General features: G+C 41.9%; 1 protein-coding gene across 1 annotated transcript; it reads left to right on the top strand.

The window, feature by feature from the left end:
- Positions 1 to 218: 218 nt before the first annotated feature.
- RBM24 (RNA binding motif protein 24) lies at positions 219 to 16,624 on the top strand. The gene is made up of 4 exons (XM_040353763.1): positions 219 to 682; positions 6,915 to 7,038; positions 9,300 to 9,354; positions 14,560 to 16,624. The coding sequence occupies exons 1-4, from the start codon at positions 515 to 517 to the stop codon at positions 14,894 to 14,896; spliced, it is 684 nt and encodes a 227-aa protein (XP_040209697.1). The 5' UTR covers positions 219 to 514; the 3' UTR covers positions 14,897 to 16,624.
- The last annotated feature ends 1,827 nt before the right edge of the window (positions 16,625 to 18,451 follow it).

Genomic DNA, 18,451 nt, shown 5'->3' on the forward strand with positions numbered 1-18,451 from the left:
GTGAGCGGCAGTGGGGCACACACGCTCTGCGGGTAACCAGATCCCCCTCCCCCCCCCATCTCTCCGGAGACAAAGGGGGGCCCGGCTCACGTCTCTCCAGCTGTTGTGAGCAGCTGCCCGCCCGGGGAAATATGCAGCAGGTGCAAGGGCAGCCAATGGGCGGCGGCGGGGCATCTATAGCCCGCCCCTCTCAGGGGAGGAGACTCCCTCCCGGCCGGCCGCTCATAATGCCCAGGGAAGAAGGAGCGGGCCAGTCAGTCAGTGTGCTGGTATTAGTTCTCCGTGAGAGGCTCGCAGTAAGCCGGGAGTGCGGGACACCCTGCGGAGCCCCTTCGTACTACCTCATAGACCCCGCACAAAGGGAAGCGCCGCCCCGCTCCTCCTCAGCTGCCGGTGTATGAGTGAGAGCGTCTCCTGAGCCCAGGGAAGGTGTGTGTGTACAGAGACACCGACATAGACACCCACAGAGACACCGAGGACCGGAGAGAGGAGGGAGCCGGACAGAGCCCCGAAGATGCACACCACCCAGAAGGACACCACCTACACCAAGATCTTCGTAGGGGGGCTTCCCTACCACACCACCGACTCCAGCCTCAGGAAGTACTTCGAGGTGTTCGGGGACATCGAGGAGGCGGTGGTCATCACCGACCGACAGACCGGCAAATCCCGGGGATATGGCTTTGTAAGTTCTCTATACCCACCCCGGCTGGGCACCGGGCACACAGGCATGGCACCTCATCCATCCTACCTTCCTGCTCATTCATTGAGGTCCCCAGGATCAAACCTGTATTATGTTATTGATTAGGATTCCCAGGGCCGTACCTTCCTAGTGATCAATGTTATACTATTGATTGGGATTCCCAGGGTCAGACATGAACAAACCTTTCCTGGATCAATTGTATACTATTGACTGGCATTCTCAGGGTCAAACCCATATTCCTGGTTATGTTATTGATTGGGATTCCCAGGGCCAGGAATTCCTGACTTTTTAGTGATCAATTATATAGTATTGATTGGGATTCCCAGGGTCAGAAATAAACATACCTTTGCTGGATCAATTGTATACTATTGATTGGCATTCTCCGGATCAAACCTATATTCCTGGTTGTTATTGATTGGGATTCCCAGGGCCAGGAATACACATACCTTCCCAGTAAACACTTGTATACTATTCATTGGGATTCGCAGGGCCAGGCATACACCTACCTTCCCAGTGATCAATTGTATACTATTGATTGGGATTCCCAGGGCCAGGCATACACCTACCTTCCCAGTGATCAATTGTATACTATTGATTGGGATTCCCAGGGCCAGGCATACACCTACCTTCCCAGTAAACAATTGTATACTATTGATTGGGATTCCCAGAAACCCAAAACCTATATTCCTGGTTATGTTCTCTATTGAGATTCTTAGGTCCAGAAATACACACACCTTACTGGTGGTCAATTTTATACTATTGATTGGGATTTCCAATATCAAACCTATATACTTGTATTTCTGGTTATGTTATTGGTTGGGACTCCCAGGGCCAGGAATAACCCTACCTTCCCAGTGATCAGTTTTATACTATTGATTGGGGTTTCTGGGATCAAACCTATATTCCTGGTTATGTTCTAGATTGCGATACATAGGGCTATACACATATACATTCCTGATGATCAATATATTTATTGATTGGAATTCTCAGTATCGCACCTATATTCCTCGTTGTTTCCCAGGGACAGAAATAAACTTACCTTCCTGTTGATCGTTATTATGCTGTTGGTTTTCCCAGGATCAAACCTATATTCCTTGTTATGTTATTGATCTGGTTTCCCATGGCCAGAAATGCATACCTTCCCAGTGATCAATTTTATACTATTGATCAGGATCAAACCCGTATTCCTGATTATATCATTAATTGGGATTCTCAGGATCAAGCACTAGTTCTGGTGATCAATTTATATCATTGATCTTCCAGGATCAAAAATATATTCTTGGTTATTATTGGGATTCCCAGGGCCACAAACATGCCTTCCCAGTGATCAATTTTATATTAAATGACATTCCCACGATATGTTGTTGATTGGGATTCCCAAGGCCAGCAATAAGCTCCTCCCTGGTAATCCATTTTTGTATTATTGATTGGGATTCTCAGTATCAGATCCTATATTTCTGGTTATTGGGATTCCCAGGGCCACAAACATACCTTCCCAGTAATCAATTTTATATTAAATGACATTCCCAGGATATGTTGTTGATTGGGATTCCCAAGGCCAGCAATAAACTCCTCCCTGGTAATCCATTTTTGTAATATTGATTGGGATTCTCAGTATCAGATCCTATATTTCTGGTGATCAATTTATATTGATATTCCCGGGATCAAACCCATTTTCCCCCAGATTCTTGATTGGAACTCCCAGGGCCAGGAATAAACATGCCTTCCTGGTCAGTTTTAAAGTACTGGGTTTGGATTTCTCAGCCTAAACTTTTTGATCCAGTTTATTATTGATTGAGATTTTCAGGATCAAATGGTTATGATTGCAATTTTCAGGATTAAACCTGCTGTGCCCGTGATCAGTTTTATATTCTTTATTGGTCCTGGGAATCCCAATCCTTAATATAACCAGTAATATAAATGTAATCTTGAGAATCCCAATCAATAATAAAATTGATCACCATAAATATATAAGGGTAAGCCTGAGAATACCAATCGTCGTGAAACCAATCAACAAGAACGCAGGTGTAAATCTGGGAATTAAAAGCAATAATAGAAAACTGATCACCAGAAAAGGAACGTGTGTTTAGTCCTGATCCTGGGTGCTCCAATCAATAGGAAGGTACGTTTGATCAGTTTTCTATTGATTGGGATTCGCAGGTTCAGAATTAAACATGCCATCCCGGGGATCAGTTAGGCTTACTCCTGCAAATTAAAACAATGTTCTTGGCGATCGGTGTTACACTATTGGCAGCTGTTGAATTGCCTATCTCCTGGTCTGTTCTCATTGGTTGGGCCCACACAGTGCAAATGTACTGCTGCGGTCAATAGCTGATCGATCGCTGTGGACAACTGAGTGTAGGAGCAGTTCATCACGCAATGCTCTGTATTTATAATGTGCAGCAATCGATAACTGTTGACCAATGGCAATTTTCTTTGCTTTCAGAGTTTAGGGGTTTTACATACGAGAATTTGAAAATTCCAATAGACAAGGAATGATCATGGGGGGGTCAATATTACAGTTGGTATCCGCTGACCTCCCAGTATTAACATAAACCACTCAGTTTACATACAACGGCATCAATGGCAGTTTTTAGTAGCATGGTGGCAGTACAAAAATTTGCCCAACTGGGCATTCTACAGTCAGATTGTATGAGGACAGACCTAAATGGCCCATTCAGTCTGTATCCCAGGGATCCTCCAACTACGGCCCTCCAGCTGTTGTAGAACTACACATCCCATGAGGCATTGTAACACACTGACATTCAGACATGACTAGGCATGATGGGACTTGTAGTTCCTGAGGGCCACAGTTTGAAGACCCCTGCTGTATCCAGTAAGACAGGCCCTTGTACTACATAGTTGATGGTGGATCTTAAGGGGATTGTGCAATCAGATTGTCAAGTGTGTGGTCTTGTGCTGGCTATGCATTATACAATTTCCATTAGATCAGGGATATGTAATTGGCAGACCTCCAGCTGTTGCAGAACTACAAGTCCCATGAGGCATAGCAAGACTCTGACAGCCACAAGCATAGGCATGATGGGACTTGTAGTTTTGCAACAGCTGGAGGTCCGCTTATTGCGCATCTCTGCATTGGATTTACCTTGAATTATGTAGTGCAAAGGCCTGCTTATTGAAAAGCTATATTGTATGGTAAATCCTAAAGGAAAATTGTATAATGTATGGCCAGCCTTGGCCTGACACACAGGTTTATTTATTTTTTGCAGCAACTCCCCTCACTTTGTTAGTAAATTGTCCCCTGAGAAACTCCTAATTTTCTATAGTAATGGAAACCTTGTAGAGGTTCAGTGATCCTAGATGCATCAGCATTTTGTCTCGGTAGCAAAATCTGTAGAACAAAAATTGGCTTTTCTATGCGATATTGCAATCTCTATGGTTGGCTACAATTTCAGAGAGGGCTTTATATTCCAGGGCTGTAGTAAATTGCGAGTGTCTTTAGCGAATAATTCGCAGGCATTGGTGATTTGTAGCAGCGTAAAAACTTTGCCTGTGTGTCCGCAGCCTTGCTCAGCAGATCGTTCCCTACTGTTCAGCGGTAAACCATGCGTGATTGCTTCCAACTTGATAATCCAAATAGAAACGGAGTAACTACAACACTAATAGTTGCGTCTGTCTCCTGTGGAATTCTGGAAGGGATATGAAGTCGGGCTGCAAGGGTTAAATCTTGCGGTTTACCTATTATCAGCTGCTGTTGTTCCTGTAGTTGCATGGACACCAGGGTCATGTGATGGCTTTCAGATCTTTGATGCTAAATCAGGTAGGGCTGCAGAGCTGTTAAAGCAGGTGGAAGAGTCTTGTGAACAGCCCCGGGTCAAACGGAAACTAATTGTGGATATGGAAAGTAGCCCCCACCTACTTTACCTACAGCCCTGGCAATGCAGCCAACAATGGCAAGGAAACGCCCTCCCTAGATCCAGCCTGTGCCCTCCAGCATTGGAGGGAGGGTTCACCTCCAATCACGGTTTAATAATCTCACTATAGGCAGGTACTGTCTGTTTCCTAATCATGACTGACACCACCATCATCTTAGAATTGCTGAATTCTCTGTAGCATGGTCAGGTTTCCATTGTCCTGAGATGTCATTAACTGTTTGGCAGCTTCTAAATGGCTTTGGTGTGTCATAAAATCTGATTTAAATCTTCATAGTAAAGGTCTGTATGTCGCACTTAACAATCATATCGTTCTACTTTCTTATGATCGGCTTTCTGTCCACATTGATCAGAATAATTTCAGAGAAATTGAACATGGTGAGGGAAATGTTATCAAAACTAGAGCAGCGGGGCATAGTAACGAAATGGCTTTCATTTTAAAAGTTTTAAAGTCTCCATGTTTTTCACCTTAATGCAGGGATCCTCAAACTACGGCCCTCCAGCTGTTGCAGAACTACACATCCCATGAAGCATTGTAAAACTGTGACATTCAGACATGACTAGGCATGATGGGAATTGTAGTTCCTGAACAACTGGAGGGCCGTAGTTTGAAGACCCATGCATTAAGGTGAAAAATCTTCTGTGTTGCAGCTGCCCACAGAGCAACCCCCCCTTTTTTTTTTTCTTACCTGAGCCCGTCCGTTCCAGTGACTCCAGCCACTGTTTCTGTCCTCATTGGATAGATTGATAGCAGCAGGTGCCGTTGGCTCTCGCTGCTGTCAATAAAAAAAAAAAACTGAGATGAGGGCAGGGCTGAGTCCTGCTGTCTGTGTCAATGAATGCAGCAGCAGGACTCATTATGTTAATAACATGTTATACCTAACTGCTCTGTGCAAGGGTGTGTCTTGCAAGCGTGCCAGCACAGTTGCCCCTTGGAAAGCGGCTCTCTGTGGGGGCACCAGATGAGGAGTGCCCCGGCGGAACTCCTGGCTCCTTCACCAGGTGCCCCCACGGAGAGCCGCTTTACTAAGGGGCACTCCTTCATCTGGTGCCCCCACGGAGAGCCGCTTTCCAAGGGGCAACTGTGCTGGCACGCTTGCAAGACCTGCTGCGTCCATTGACACAGCAGGACTCGCCCTTGCACAGAGCAGTTGGGTATAACAAAAAACCTTACAATCACTTTAAGGCACGGCTCACACTAGTGTTGACAGACATCGCATGTGATTTGCTCAGTTTTGCTGTGCAGATCACATGCAATGTCTATGCAATGCAAATTCAACCATACAAATCACATTCGCACCAAAATGGCGCAGGACCCTTTTTTGGTCCGCACTGGAATCTGATTGCATGGGTGTGAACACGCTTGCAATCTGATTCATGTACCATTTGACAGTTGGCACTGCAATTTGTGAACCGATCTGGGGGTATCACTTCCATTATATTGATACCCGCAGAGGGCAGTGTGACCTGCGATGCGGGAACCCGCAAAGGAATCGCGCTGGTTCCCACATCGCATATGTGTGAAGCGGGACTATCTGAGGAAGCTGATTGGGTGCCATGAGCAGCTTGCCTTCTCCAGGTTTGATGAATTCCCCCTCTATTGCTGTTTGAGAACTTGGTTTCAACTATATTGTCCAATTGTGTGAGGAATTGGTCTGATTGTGCACAGCCATCCTAAGAGAGCCCTTCTCCACTGACCACCAATTTTGGGCACATTTTTTCAGTTTCCTTTCTATTTTTATATTGCTGTAAACCTGTCGGAGCCGCTCAGGATGTCTTGCACATTCCCTTTTCCTATTAATCTTGTACATCAGCCTACTGTTGGTACTAATGTACAGTAGATATAGTAATTATTAGCAGAGGTTCCCTAAAACTTGAAAGTTGGTTATTTTAGGGGTTTCTCCTTTTTAAAAAAGCTGATAAATGCTGCTCTAACTTCAGTCCCACCCAAGAGCCTTCTAATGAATATGCAAGCCTGTGCTGTTTATACAAGTCATATGGTTGTCATGTTTCTGCTGTCTCTTGATAAAAGGCCTGTAGATAACATGTGAAAAGCGTCTGCTAAAGTGAAACTGCAAGTGTACTTGAAAGGTCGTTTTCCTCGTATGACTCATTTTTGGCAAAGTCATTCTTTGAGTTGCATCCATAATAAGCATTCGAGCTCCATAAGGCTTAAGATAATATAAGCAGTTTATTATAACAAATACTTGGAAATGCTAATTACTAGCTTTTTATATGGATGTGGAATAATCTACCATTTAGATGGTGTGTTGTGTTTTTTTTTTTTTCTTGTGTTGTAATTCAGAATTTTTATGTTCTAGGTTACAATGGCTGACAGAGCTGCCGCAGAAAGGGCATGTAAAGATCCAAATCCAATAATTGATGGGAGGAAGGCTAATGTGAACCTTGCATACCTGGGAGCCAAGCCCCGCATAATGCAGCCAGGTATGGGGATTTTCTATACATTTTAAAACTGGCCACACAGGTTACCAATGATTGTGTAATGTTTACTTCTGGCTACTTTGTGGTGTAAAGCAGGGCTGGACAAATGCCAGGAGCCAGGCAGCCAATGCTCCCTAAATATTACAGCTGGCACCTAACTTGAGGTTTTGGAGTTGGCTGCTGGACTGGACAAATCGCTCCTGAATTCCATTTTTAATATGTTCATTAATGGTGTTGGGGTTTATCTGATTGGACATACACTGATCATCCATAACTTTAGCAAGCCACCTAATATTGAATAGATCCCCCTTTTTGCTGCCAAAACAGCATTGACCGGTCAAGGCATGGACTCCACTAGACCTCCGAAGGTATGCTGTGTGGTATCTGGCATCAAGTCCTAAGATCCTTTAAGTCCTGAAAACTGCAAGGTGGAACCTCTTGTGGCTCAGACTTGTTATTCCAGCATGTCCCACAAATGTTTGGATTGAGATGTGCAGGCCAGGTCAACTTCCTCAAACTCTGTGTTCCTCAAACCATTCTTGAATAATTTTTGCAGGGAGTGTTCTACTAAAAATAGTTTCCATGATGGTTATACTTGGTCAGCAATAGGGTTTAGGTAGGTGGTACTTGTCAAAATAGTATACACATGAATGGCAGGACCCAAGACCATTGCCCAAAGCCTCTGCTGGCTTGCCTTTTTACCATGGTGCATCCTGGTTCTATCTTCCCCTGGGTAAGCAACACACACCTGGCAATCCACATTTTGTAAAAAAAGAAAATGATTCATCAGACCAGGCCTCTTTCCATGGCTCTGAGGTTCAGTTCTGATGCTCGCATGCCCGTTCTAGGCACACTTGGCTGTGGACACGCGTTAGGATGGGCAGTCTTACTGGCTATGCAGCCCCATACACAACAACCTGTGATGCACTGTATGTTCTGGCACCTTTCTATCAGAACCAGCATTAACTTTTTCAGCAAACTGAGCTTCAGTAGCTCTTCTATTGGCATGGACTAAACAGGCCAGCCTCTGCTCCCAGCTTTCATCAATTAGTTTTTGCCGGTCTGCCAGTTATCTTTCCTTTGCCCACTTTTGGCCATTACCTTGGCTCGCTCAGATCTTTACACTTGCCCATAATTTTTTTTATTCTCCTTTCAACACCAACTTTTGGAGAAACATGTTAACTGGTTGCCTACTGTATCCCACCCACTTTAAAATCCTATTGTAACAAGGTGATCAATGTTGTTCACTTGTCGGTTGTCATAAAGATATGACTGATCAGTGTAAAGTTTAAAGCGGCTGTCCGCTGAAAAACAAATATTAAAAGTCAGCAGCTACAAATACTGCAGCTGCTGACTTTTAATATCGGCACTTTTGCCTGTTCTGGAGTCCAGCGCTGTCCGCAGCAGAGGACGAGCGATCGCTCGTCACTCTGCTGCTCCCACCGCCATGCTTGGTGAGGGAACCAGGAAGTGAAGTGCTCCGGTTCCCTACTGCGCGAGTCACGCTGCGCCTGCTGATTGGCTCCCGCTGTGCTCTGGGAGCCAAGTGTTCCCAGAACACAACGGGAGGTGACGTCCTGCCCGCAGACTGTGGCCGGAGATGGGTGCAAATACCTGTCTTTAGACAGGTATCTGCACCCCCCTCCCCCTGAAAGGTGTCCAAATGTGACACCGGAGGGGGGGAGGGTTCCAATCAGCGGGAGTTCCACTTTGGGGTGGAGCTCCGCTTTAATCATGGAAGCCTTCATACTACAGAGTGGTTGGTAAATGAAGAGGATTACCATAAGTGCCCGTTCACACTACCGCGACTTGGGATCCGACTTGTGTCGCCCGACATGAGAAATTCTATTGAAGTAAATGAGAGCGGTCTTAATGTACATTACTGAAGTCGCTCCGACTTCAGAAAAGGTTCATGTACTTCTTCAAGGCGACTTGTACCCATAGATTTCAATGGAAGTTGCCTCCAATGTCTGATCACTGTCTAAACTGAAGCAACTTGACAGGAAGAGGAAATGTTTTTCTCAGGCAAACCCCCTACCTCCCACAGAGCTGATTATTTGATTGGCCACAGCCAAAGTTGCCTTTTTCTGGAGACGACTTGAAGTCTCGTAAGTCGCACTGGAAGTTGTGTGAACCGGCACTAAAGAGCCATTAAATGGGATTGTATGGTCCATCTGTAGTGTGGCTATTTTACTAATAAAATAAACAAAAAACTTGTTTGATGCATATATTGTACATATAATAACTGTCATATGTTTCTCTAGGTTTTGCATTTGGGGTTCAGCAGATTCACCCAGCACTTATTCAGAGGCCTTTTGGGTAAGTCATTATCGTGTGGGTTTTTTTTTTTTTTTATTGTCACCAAATACTTGAGCATGGAAAAAACACAAGATGACACTGCCTATGACGTTTTGTCTAAGTAATATAAACTGGCCTTGTAGGTAATATACTGGATCTGCCCCTCTCGTCAGTATGTAAAAATGCCACCTGCAGAGTGCTGGAACATCGGCTGCAACATTACTTCACTTTTTTTACTCAAAAACCTCTTGCTACTAACTTTTCTTCAATGTAACCGATAATTTTTTATTTATTATTTCTCAGTATATAATGCCCTCTCTGTGGGTAAACTCATTAGTTGTTCCCAGCCAACTTTAAGAAGTCAAAGGGTCTTTTCCTGTATAAGGACACCTATTGGACCCCCGGGCACACCAGTCATTTCCAGTGTCACTCAATGTTATCTATTTCTTTCTAATCTGACAGGGGTCGTTGACAGTTAAGATAACTGACAAGAATTTGATGATAAGAAATGGAATAGTTCTATTTGGAATTAAACTGTGTTACCAGTAGACTCAGAAAACAAGCTAAATGGTGATTAAAGATGCATGTATGTTGGTTGGTTGGTTTTCTTTTAAAGTGTACATTTTATAGCTCCTAGTTTTGTGTGCCTTTTTAATGATGGCAATGAAGTGGTTTTCACAGCTAAACTGTGTGTCCCCTTTTCTTTTTTTTTTCTTCCAGCCCTAGAGAATATTGTGTTTTTTGAGGGGGTTGGGAGGGAGCCTTGACTTGTGTTATTTGTTGAGGAGTGTTGGTTTTGCTATGAGTAGCCAAGGGCCCCTTTTGGCTCCTGCTTCAAAGTTGCAGCTTGTGACTTTTTTTTTTTTTTTTTTTAACCGTATTGTAGTGATTTGATATTTCTTGGTGTGACATTTTACTTTTGAACTATTCAGCTTGCATGCAACACTTTTTTTGTTTGGTTCTTTTTATTAACCCATGTGTTCATTGGGCTTTCTAATTTTTGTTTTCTTGTGAGCCAACAATTTCTGTATTGGTGTATAAACATTCTAGCCGATCTTTCGAGGAAATAATGCAGGCCACACATAAAGCAAATTTCTTTCCTGCAACCATGGGTTGCAGGAAAGATTCACTTGCTCGTCCCATCAATACAAATAGTGCCGACAAGGGAATCCGTCCTGCTGAGCCATTGTATTCTCTCGGCAGGGGAACTATGATTATTATATACCAGCCGCTAGAGATAATCAAATGTAAAATCTGTCAGGCTGGTTGTACCCATGTTGATCGCTTTTTGATGAACTTGGTACATTAAGCCTGCCCATACAGGATTTGAATGGTCTAGTGTGTGTGTGTGTGTGTGTGTGTGTGTGTGTGTGTGTGTGTCAGTCATAAATGACATGAAGTAACTATATGGCAGTCACTTTATAAAAAAAAAAGCACAATTTTAATCTGTTAACTTCCTCATAGTGCCCATATAAGTTGATTTTGTTTTTATACTCAGCAGACAGGACCAGTGATTCATTCCGAATGGGCTCTGGTTTGACTTGTAATACCACCATACGCTTAGTCTATTGTTATGATTGGTATAAGTGACAAATCAAGTATTTATATTCCGAACAGTGATCTCTTATCTAGGTTACATGCTTGACTTCTGTGACCACTCAGTCTTTCCTTTGGCCATATAAAGACATTTTACACTCTCAGCCCCTTCTCATATGGCAGTTCAAAAATAGCTCAAATGCAGCTTACCCTGTCAATCAGAGTGGAGCAGGAGTTGGGCAAAGTGTATTTAAAGGATCACAGAGTATAGTTTTATAATTCTGGCAAGGGAATGCCCTCTCATGGTTTTCAATATCAAGTGGTTTATTTTCTGGTGACAAGTGCTGCTTTGCCCTGAGTTAACTCTGTAAATCCTGAAATCTATAGAGTTGTATACATACAAAGAATTTTTATATAAAAAGGTATAGGGGGGGACGGTATCTGACAGGCTGACACAAATCTATTGACAGCTGACCTCAGTAATGTTCATCAGAAGCCCCACATGTAGCAGTAAATCCATTCAAATATCACCTACATGTCTTATCTGAGAAGAACTACACTTATAGCTGTGATTTTTAGTGAAGAATATATACCTCAATTGTGCTGCACTAAAGTCAATAGGTTTGCATCAAACTATTCCATAAGTATGCATTTGTATGTAGATCTTTCAATAAGACTTGCGTCAAATATGTAGATTTAGGCCCGGTTTCCACTAGTGCGACTTGTCATGTGACTTGGGCCTGCAAAGTCGCATGACAAGCTGTACACCATGATTTTCAATGAGTACCATTCATATCTGTGTGACTTCAAAGTGGTCCCTGCACTACTTTGATGCGACTTGAGCTCCATAGACCTCAAAAATATACACAGGCATTGCTTCAGTCGGGCAACTTTGGGGTTGCAATAGTGGAAACCTAGCCTTACACCACTAAGAACTAGAAAGCTATTGTAGCAATTATGAAAAAAAACTAAAATGGTTTTGTGTGTAGTGGTCTGGAACCCTACAGTTGGCATCCAGGGGTGCATATCAGTCCTGACAGGATTTTGTCATCAATTTGTATAGGCTTCCTGATTGAAAATACCTGCCACAGAAATATGGTGGTCTTGGTGGCCTTGATTAGCTGCAAACATTATCCCTTTATAGAACTTATTTATTTTTCTGATGGACACCGCAACGGTCCTGAGGAGCTGTGTGTTCGGCCTAGTCCGCGGCATGCAACCCTTTCCCAGGATTCAGCCTAGTCTGCGGAGCATCGGTCAAAATCTGAATTGATTTGACCTCCCAACTCGATTCAAAATTTTTTTTTTTATTTTTTCCCCTCCCAACCTCGCTCTGTAGCCTTTTTTTCTTTACATCTGTTCAAAGTGCTACATTTTTATAAAGCTTGTCTGAGTTGGGAAAAGTGTGGGGGCGCAGAGCTAGTTGGAGGGAAAGGACCCCCCCCCCCCACAGGAAAAGTTGAGTCTTTTTAATTCTTTTTTTTTTTTTTTTTTTTTTTTTTTTGTGTCAGGGAAACTTGTCAGACGTGACTTATGCAGATGGCAACAGACAAATATAATACTTGGTGCTCTTAATTGAGACAATTGCACACTGTAGGGGGGACGGATATGCTTTGTTCATATTTCATGTCTGAGGTTTACAACCACGTTAAGTTAAGCTGGTATCAAGATTGTGGCCCATACATATGTATATAGGTAAAGCTGGCAATACAGAACGTGCCTGCCTTGAGCTTCTTCTGAATGAACAATCGACTTGTCTAACGGCACAGTGGGGCAGAGCCATACACTGCTCAAACCAGTCAGACTACAAATATGTGGATCTATTTTACTTGAATGCATACTTGATACTTGCTAGTATTATATGCACCCCATGCCCTACAAAACCCAAAGCAATTCAGATCTTGGGCAGGGAGTGGCGCTTTGGCTGGCCCAGCAATTCCTAATTAAACCTTTAAAAAAAAAAAGAGAGAAAATTGGGTGACTAAAAGTTTTAAGAACTCTTCTTTAACTTTGAAGGGTAATTAGAGAAAAAATATTAATCGAGCCGTAATTTCAGTTTTAAGTAGTAGACTCAGCTGGGCACAAGCAGCTTGGGGTGTGTGTCTGTGGTCGGGTTTATTTTTTATTTTTTTCATTGTTATACTAAATTGGCCTAAGATGGGTCAACTGATGCAGAATTGGAGCCTATAGGCATTTTTAGGAGGGAAATAAAATGTAAATTGTAAAACTTTAGCAAAGACAAAAGCGATACTTTTATGTACATTTTTACCTTGCTTTTTGGGATTTCTCTAAGGCCCCTTTCACATTGGAGCAGGAGCCACGGTGGCGGTATTTTTAGCGGCGTTATACCGCCGGGATTGCCGCGGGAATCGGCCACTACCGGTGCGGTATTAACCCCCGCTAGCGGCCGATAAAGGGTTAATACCGCCCGCAATGTGCCTCGGTTTCCCATTGTTATAAATGGGAAGGAGCGGTATACATGCCGCTCCTCTCACCGCTCCAAAGAGGCTGCTGACAGGACATTTTTTTTTTCTCTCCCGCCAGCGCATCGCCTCAGTGTGAAAGCCCTCGGGCTTTCACATTGAGTAGGCAGTGAAGGAGTTTTTCAGGTGGTATAGCCGCGCTATTTTTAGCTCTGTACCGCCTGAAAAACTCCTCCGTGTGAAAGGGGTCTTGCCCTGATGTAACACAATGTTCCAGTCTCCCAGACATGATAGTTTTACAAGGGTGGAGTGCTAAATGGGAACTTCAATCATCTGGAATGATGTTTGGTGACTGTTTTGAGAAACCCTAAATTTGTGTAATGCACAATGAAATTCCACCATGGCTCCCTATGGAAAGGTTGTGTGGGGCGTGGTTTATTTATTTTTTTCTCCGAATCGACTGCATATATTTAAGCCAGTAAATATATTTATTTTATGCATTCAACTACATAGGTGTTTTTGTCTAACCCTAGGTTTCTATAGTTCCCCTCACAAATGCTCCTATTACTTATTTGTCTGAGAAGTAGACCAGCTGAATCGAAACTGGATGTTTAGTTGACGGGTATTTAATTCGACCTTTACATCTTTGTAACCGTGTGATGCACACATATTTTAAACCTTATGCTATGGAGTGTGGCATAGCATCTGGAAAGCTTCAACACTACAGCATTTTAAATGTTTTCTGCACCGTTTTGAATGTGTGACTCTGCTGTGTCTTCCACCACTTTAAGTTTTTTTTTTTTCGCCTGCAATTTTTATTTTATTTTTGGTTTTTATTTAAGGGTGACTAAGGTTGCAGAGATTAATGTGTGCTGAGTCTGAGTACTTCTGGTAGGGTTGCCACGATAACTAGCTAGATGTGAATAAATATTGACAACACTTAAACCTTTCTTCACCTTTTTGGACAGATCTACTATCTCAAACGACTTTTAGAGGCGCAGATAGTCTAATTTTGTTAAACATCTAAATTCTCAATGGCTTTTATTTAAAGGGGGGGAACCCAGATGCAATTTTCTTTTTTGACACACTGAAAGTGAGTATTTTTGTTTCCAGTTGTAGAAATTGTAAATCTTTCTATTGTGGCAACCCTATGCACATAACAACTAAATTAGATTTTGGGTTAATTGATGAACACATGGTGAAGTTTTTATTGTATTAACCCTTGCATTTGGTTTTACTAAAGTGTCCTTTCTCTTTGGTCCTTCAGGATTCCTGCACATTACGTGTACCCTCATGCTTTTATGCAACCAGGAATGGTAATTCCACATGTGCAACCTACAGCTGCCACATCTACAAGTCCATACATTGACTACACAGGAGCTGCCTATGCCCAGTATTCTGCTGCTGCCGCCGCCGCTGCTGCTGCCTACGATCAATACCCCTATGCGGCTTCTCCAGCTGCCACAGGATACATGACCACCGCAGGCTATGGCTATGCAGTTCAGCAGCCACTTACCGCTGCAGCTCCAGGAACTGCTGCAGCAGCTGCTGCCGCCTTTGGCCAATATCAGCCACAACAGCTGCAAGCTGACCGAATGCAGTAGCACTTAGTCTTTTGAAGAAGTTCTCAACAAATATTATTTTTTTCTTTGTTTTCAGCCTTCCAGTTTCTATAGATGAGACCATATCAAACTTTTGGCTCTATGGCTTTAAGGAGAAATGAACTTCTTTTGGAGAGAGAAATAACAGTATTCCAGCTTCTGTATGTAGTATGCATCCAGCTTACTTTTAGGAGGTGTGTTTTTCAGGCATTAAGGAACTCCTGTGGTTTGTTTTCCTGAAAAGATGTCAGAATTTATAAACTATACAGAATATATTTTTACATCAGGAAAAAACTGCCTTTTATTAATCTGAGAAAAAAAATATATATATTTTTCCTCCTTTTACAAATGTTTGAACCAGGGAAATATCAATCAGCAATATGTAGCCTGTACAAAGCAAAGTGTTCAAAGCACAAAATGCACATAACGCTCACACTGACCAACTGAATTGTGTAGGTGAGAAAAGTGCAGTTAGCATCGATGCGTTGGAGGCACATGGCCGACTGGTCACATGACGATGGATAGGCACCAAAGCTATTTTCTCATCTTTCCTCTATATAAGTGGAACTATGGAACAAGTGATGTGGAATGAACGGGTGCAACAGCTGTACAGACAATCAATAACAGGCCGTTCTGGAGAGAACACATCACTTGTGCGTATTTGATGAGCTTGTCACATTCTAATCCCTCTCCCCATCCTGTTTCGCTTTTGGGAAACTCTAACTGCTGGTGTCAGCTATTCTGATTCTGAAATGGGATCAGCCCCTTACTACCACAGTCTTCTATTTATTACACCTATTCATAGCTTGTGAACGACAACAGGAAGATACTTGCAGAGGTGTTAACCCTTTTTTTAAGAACTGCATTTTTTTTTTTTAAGAAAGAAAAGAGGTCCCCATGTTTCTGAGTTGTAGGTGATATTTTTTTTTTTTCCTCTTCTGTTAAAAGTATTTAAACAAAAGTATTTATAAGTTGGGTACAACTTTTCAGTTGCAGTTCTTAAAGGGTTACATTTAAAACAAATGGATTGTACTGTGCCTTACTTGTAATGTTTATTGAAAGAAAGGTATTTATTTATTTTGATAGTTTTACTATGGCGCGCACTAAAGAAGGGAACTTTAGATGCGTTAAAGACCTTATGTATTCATCTCATGGTATAAATTATTTAAGTAAGTTTAGATGTAGTAAATATCAATCTATTCAACTGAAAGTTGATTTGGATTTATTTAAATTCTGAATGTGCACTGTTTAATAATATACCTACCATAACACTTTAGGATTTTACATGACATAAGTAATTTTTTTTTTTTTTTTTTTTTGCCCATTCAATGAAGACCTCTTTAAGCAGTATATTATACATTTCATTTGTATGTAGGATATTGTCAATTTTTTTATTTTTTTTTCTTTAATAGAAAAGTGCTGCTTTATACAGTGACTTGTAAAACTGCAATACTTGGCAATTTTTATTCTTGACTTAAACATGAATATTTTACACTGTAATGGGTTTTTATACTTGAACTATTTCATACAAGGGAAGAAGACAGCATTTTATGGACATTTGTCTAAATGTCACTGGATTTCTTTTTAAAGTATTCAGAATACTAGCCAGTGTTATGTAACTGTAGACAAGAATCTCCATGCATATTATTTATTCATTATGTTGCTTTATAACAGTTAAGATCTATTAATTTCACTTGTATTAAATACAATAAAAAATCTTTGTTGCATTGTTTGTTTTTAGTGTTAGCTTGCCTATGTTTCCAGATTCATACACCCTGATTTTGGAAGCCTATTCGTTAAACGACTGATTTAAAAGTCGCCTAATATGTTGGTTCATTTATGAAAGGCAAATTGACAACTTTGCAAGTGCAATTGTACTTTGGATGTGGAAAATACCCTTGCAATCGTGTGGGGTTTTTTTTTTGTTTTTTTTTCTCTTCCTCTTGACTTGATTGTGGATTTTCTTTCGAAGTGGTGGTTCACTAAGCTCTGGGGAAAATTTCCTTGCCGATTTTTGTAATTTCACTTTGCAAAGTGAACAGTGTAATTTAGTAAATCGATCCCACTGAGTGGAGGATCACTTCAGTGATCCAATCGTGTGGTGAGGGTTTCGTGTGGATCTATTTTTTTTTTTGGGGGGGGGGGCTTGCACATGGGTAGACCAAGCTTTTGTTTGGCAATATTTCCCTAAAACTTGTTTAGTTTTCCTTTCTAATGGAAAAGGGGATACTATTGTATGTCCCAATAATGATGCTTTAATTGTTTCTGAAACAAAATTAGTTTAAAACTTTAAGGTTTTTTTTTTTTGGGGTTGTGATTCTGGGAGAACGTACAAAGACTTTACAAAAGGGAGGTAAAAATGAGAAGTTATCAATTAATATGGCTGGTTGGGGTTCAATGGGAATATACTTTATTTAATAAATCACTTTGTAAGGTTTCTTCAGGTGATGTCAAAAGTTTTCTTGGTGTAATATGTTGAGTTAGTAACAGGGTCCTATACAGGTCTAGGACTGTAGTCCATGGTGGGCAAAGCATATAGAATCCGTCATTGTGGACAGGTAAAATGGGGCCACCTTGTATCTTTTTGTGTTAATGTACAAAACGGTGCTATGTTTGGAAAGCGTTCATTTCGGTGTTAACTTTTCAATCTTTCACGCTAAAATTCAAACTCAGGTCAGTCTTGCCTGGGTGACAAAGTGTTTACATCACTAGTTGCACACTTAATGGCACGTCCACCTTGAGCCCTAAGATACCGAGTAGTGTGCTGAACATGCTATCTTCAGCGCTGTACGGCATAAGTAGCCCACAGGAGAATACCCTTTTATAGCTGTGGTGGGGGACTACATAGTTGGTCAGGCTGAAAAAAAGACACAAGTCCATCCAGTTCAACCACAAAAAAATAAACAAACAAAATAAACAGTACAATCCCATACACCCAACTCTATACCCACAGTTGATCCAGAGGAAGGCAAAAAACCCCAGCAGAGCATGATCCAATTTGCTACAGCAGGGGAAAAAATTCCTTCCTGATCCCCCGAGAGGCAATCGGATTTACCCTGGATCAACTTTACATACAAATCTTAGTACTCAGTTATTTTATGTACATTTAGGAAAGTATCCAGGCCTTTCCTAAAGCAATCTACTGAGCTGGCCAGAACCACCTCTGGAGGGAGTCTGTTCCACATTTTCACAGCTCTTACTGTGAAAAAACCTTTCTGTATTTGGAGGTGAAATCTCTTTTCCTCTAGACGTAAAGAGTGCCCTCTTGTCCTCAGTGTTGACCGTAAAGTGAATAACTCAACACCAAGTCCACTGTATGGACCTCTTATATATTTGTACATGTTGATCATATCCCCCCTTATTCTCCTCTTAAGAGTGAATAAATTCAGTTCCTCTAATCTTTCCTCATAGCTGAGCTCCTCCATGCCTCTTATCAGTTTGGTTGCCCTTGCACTTTATCCAGTTCCCTGATATCCTTTTTGAGAACTGGTGCCCAAAACTGAACTGCATATTCCAGATGAGGTCTTACTAATTTGTACAGGGGCAAAATTATATCTC

This window comes from Rana temporaria, chromosome 5 (assembly GCF_905171775.1).
Source record: "Rana temporaria chromosome 5, aRanTem1.1, whole genome shotgun sequence".
NCBI classification, from domain to species: domain Eukaryota; kingdom Metazoa; phylum Chordata; class Amphibia; order Anura; family Ranidae; genus Rana; species Rana temporaria.

What these genes read in the sequence shown, in the direction of transcription:
- RBM24 (XM_040353763.1), top strand. Translation starts at nt 515, where the DNA reads ATGCACACCACCCAGAAGGACACCACCTACACCAAGATCTTCGTAGGG. An exon ending in GCCCCGCATAATGCAGCCAG is followed by an intron (nt 7,039 to 9,299) that starts GTATGGGGATTT and finishes ATGTTTCTCTAG; the next exon opens with GTTTTGCATTTGGGGTTCAG. An exon ending in CTTATTCAGAGGCCTTTTGG is followed by an intron (nt 9,355 to 14,559) that starts GTAAGTCATTAT and finishes TTGGTCCTTCAG; the next exon opens with GATTCCTGCACATTACGTGT.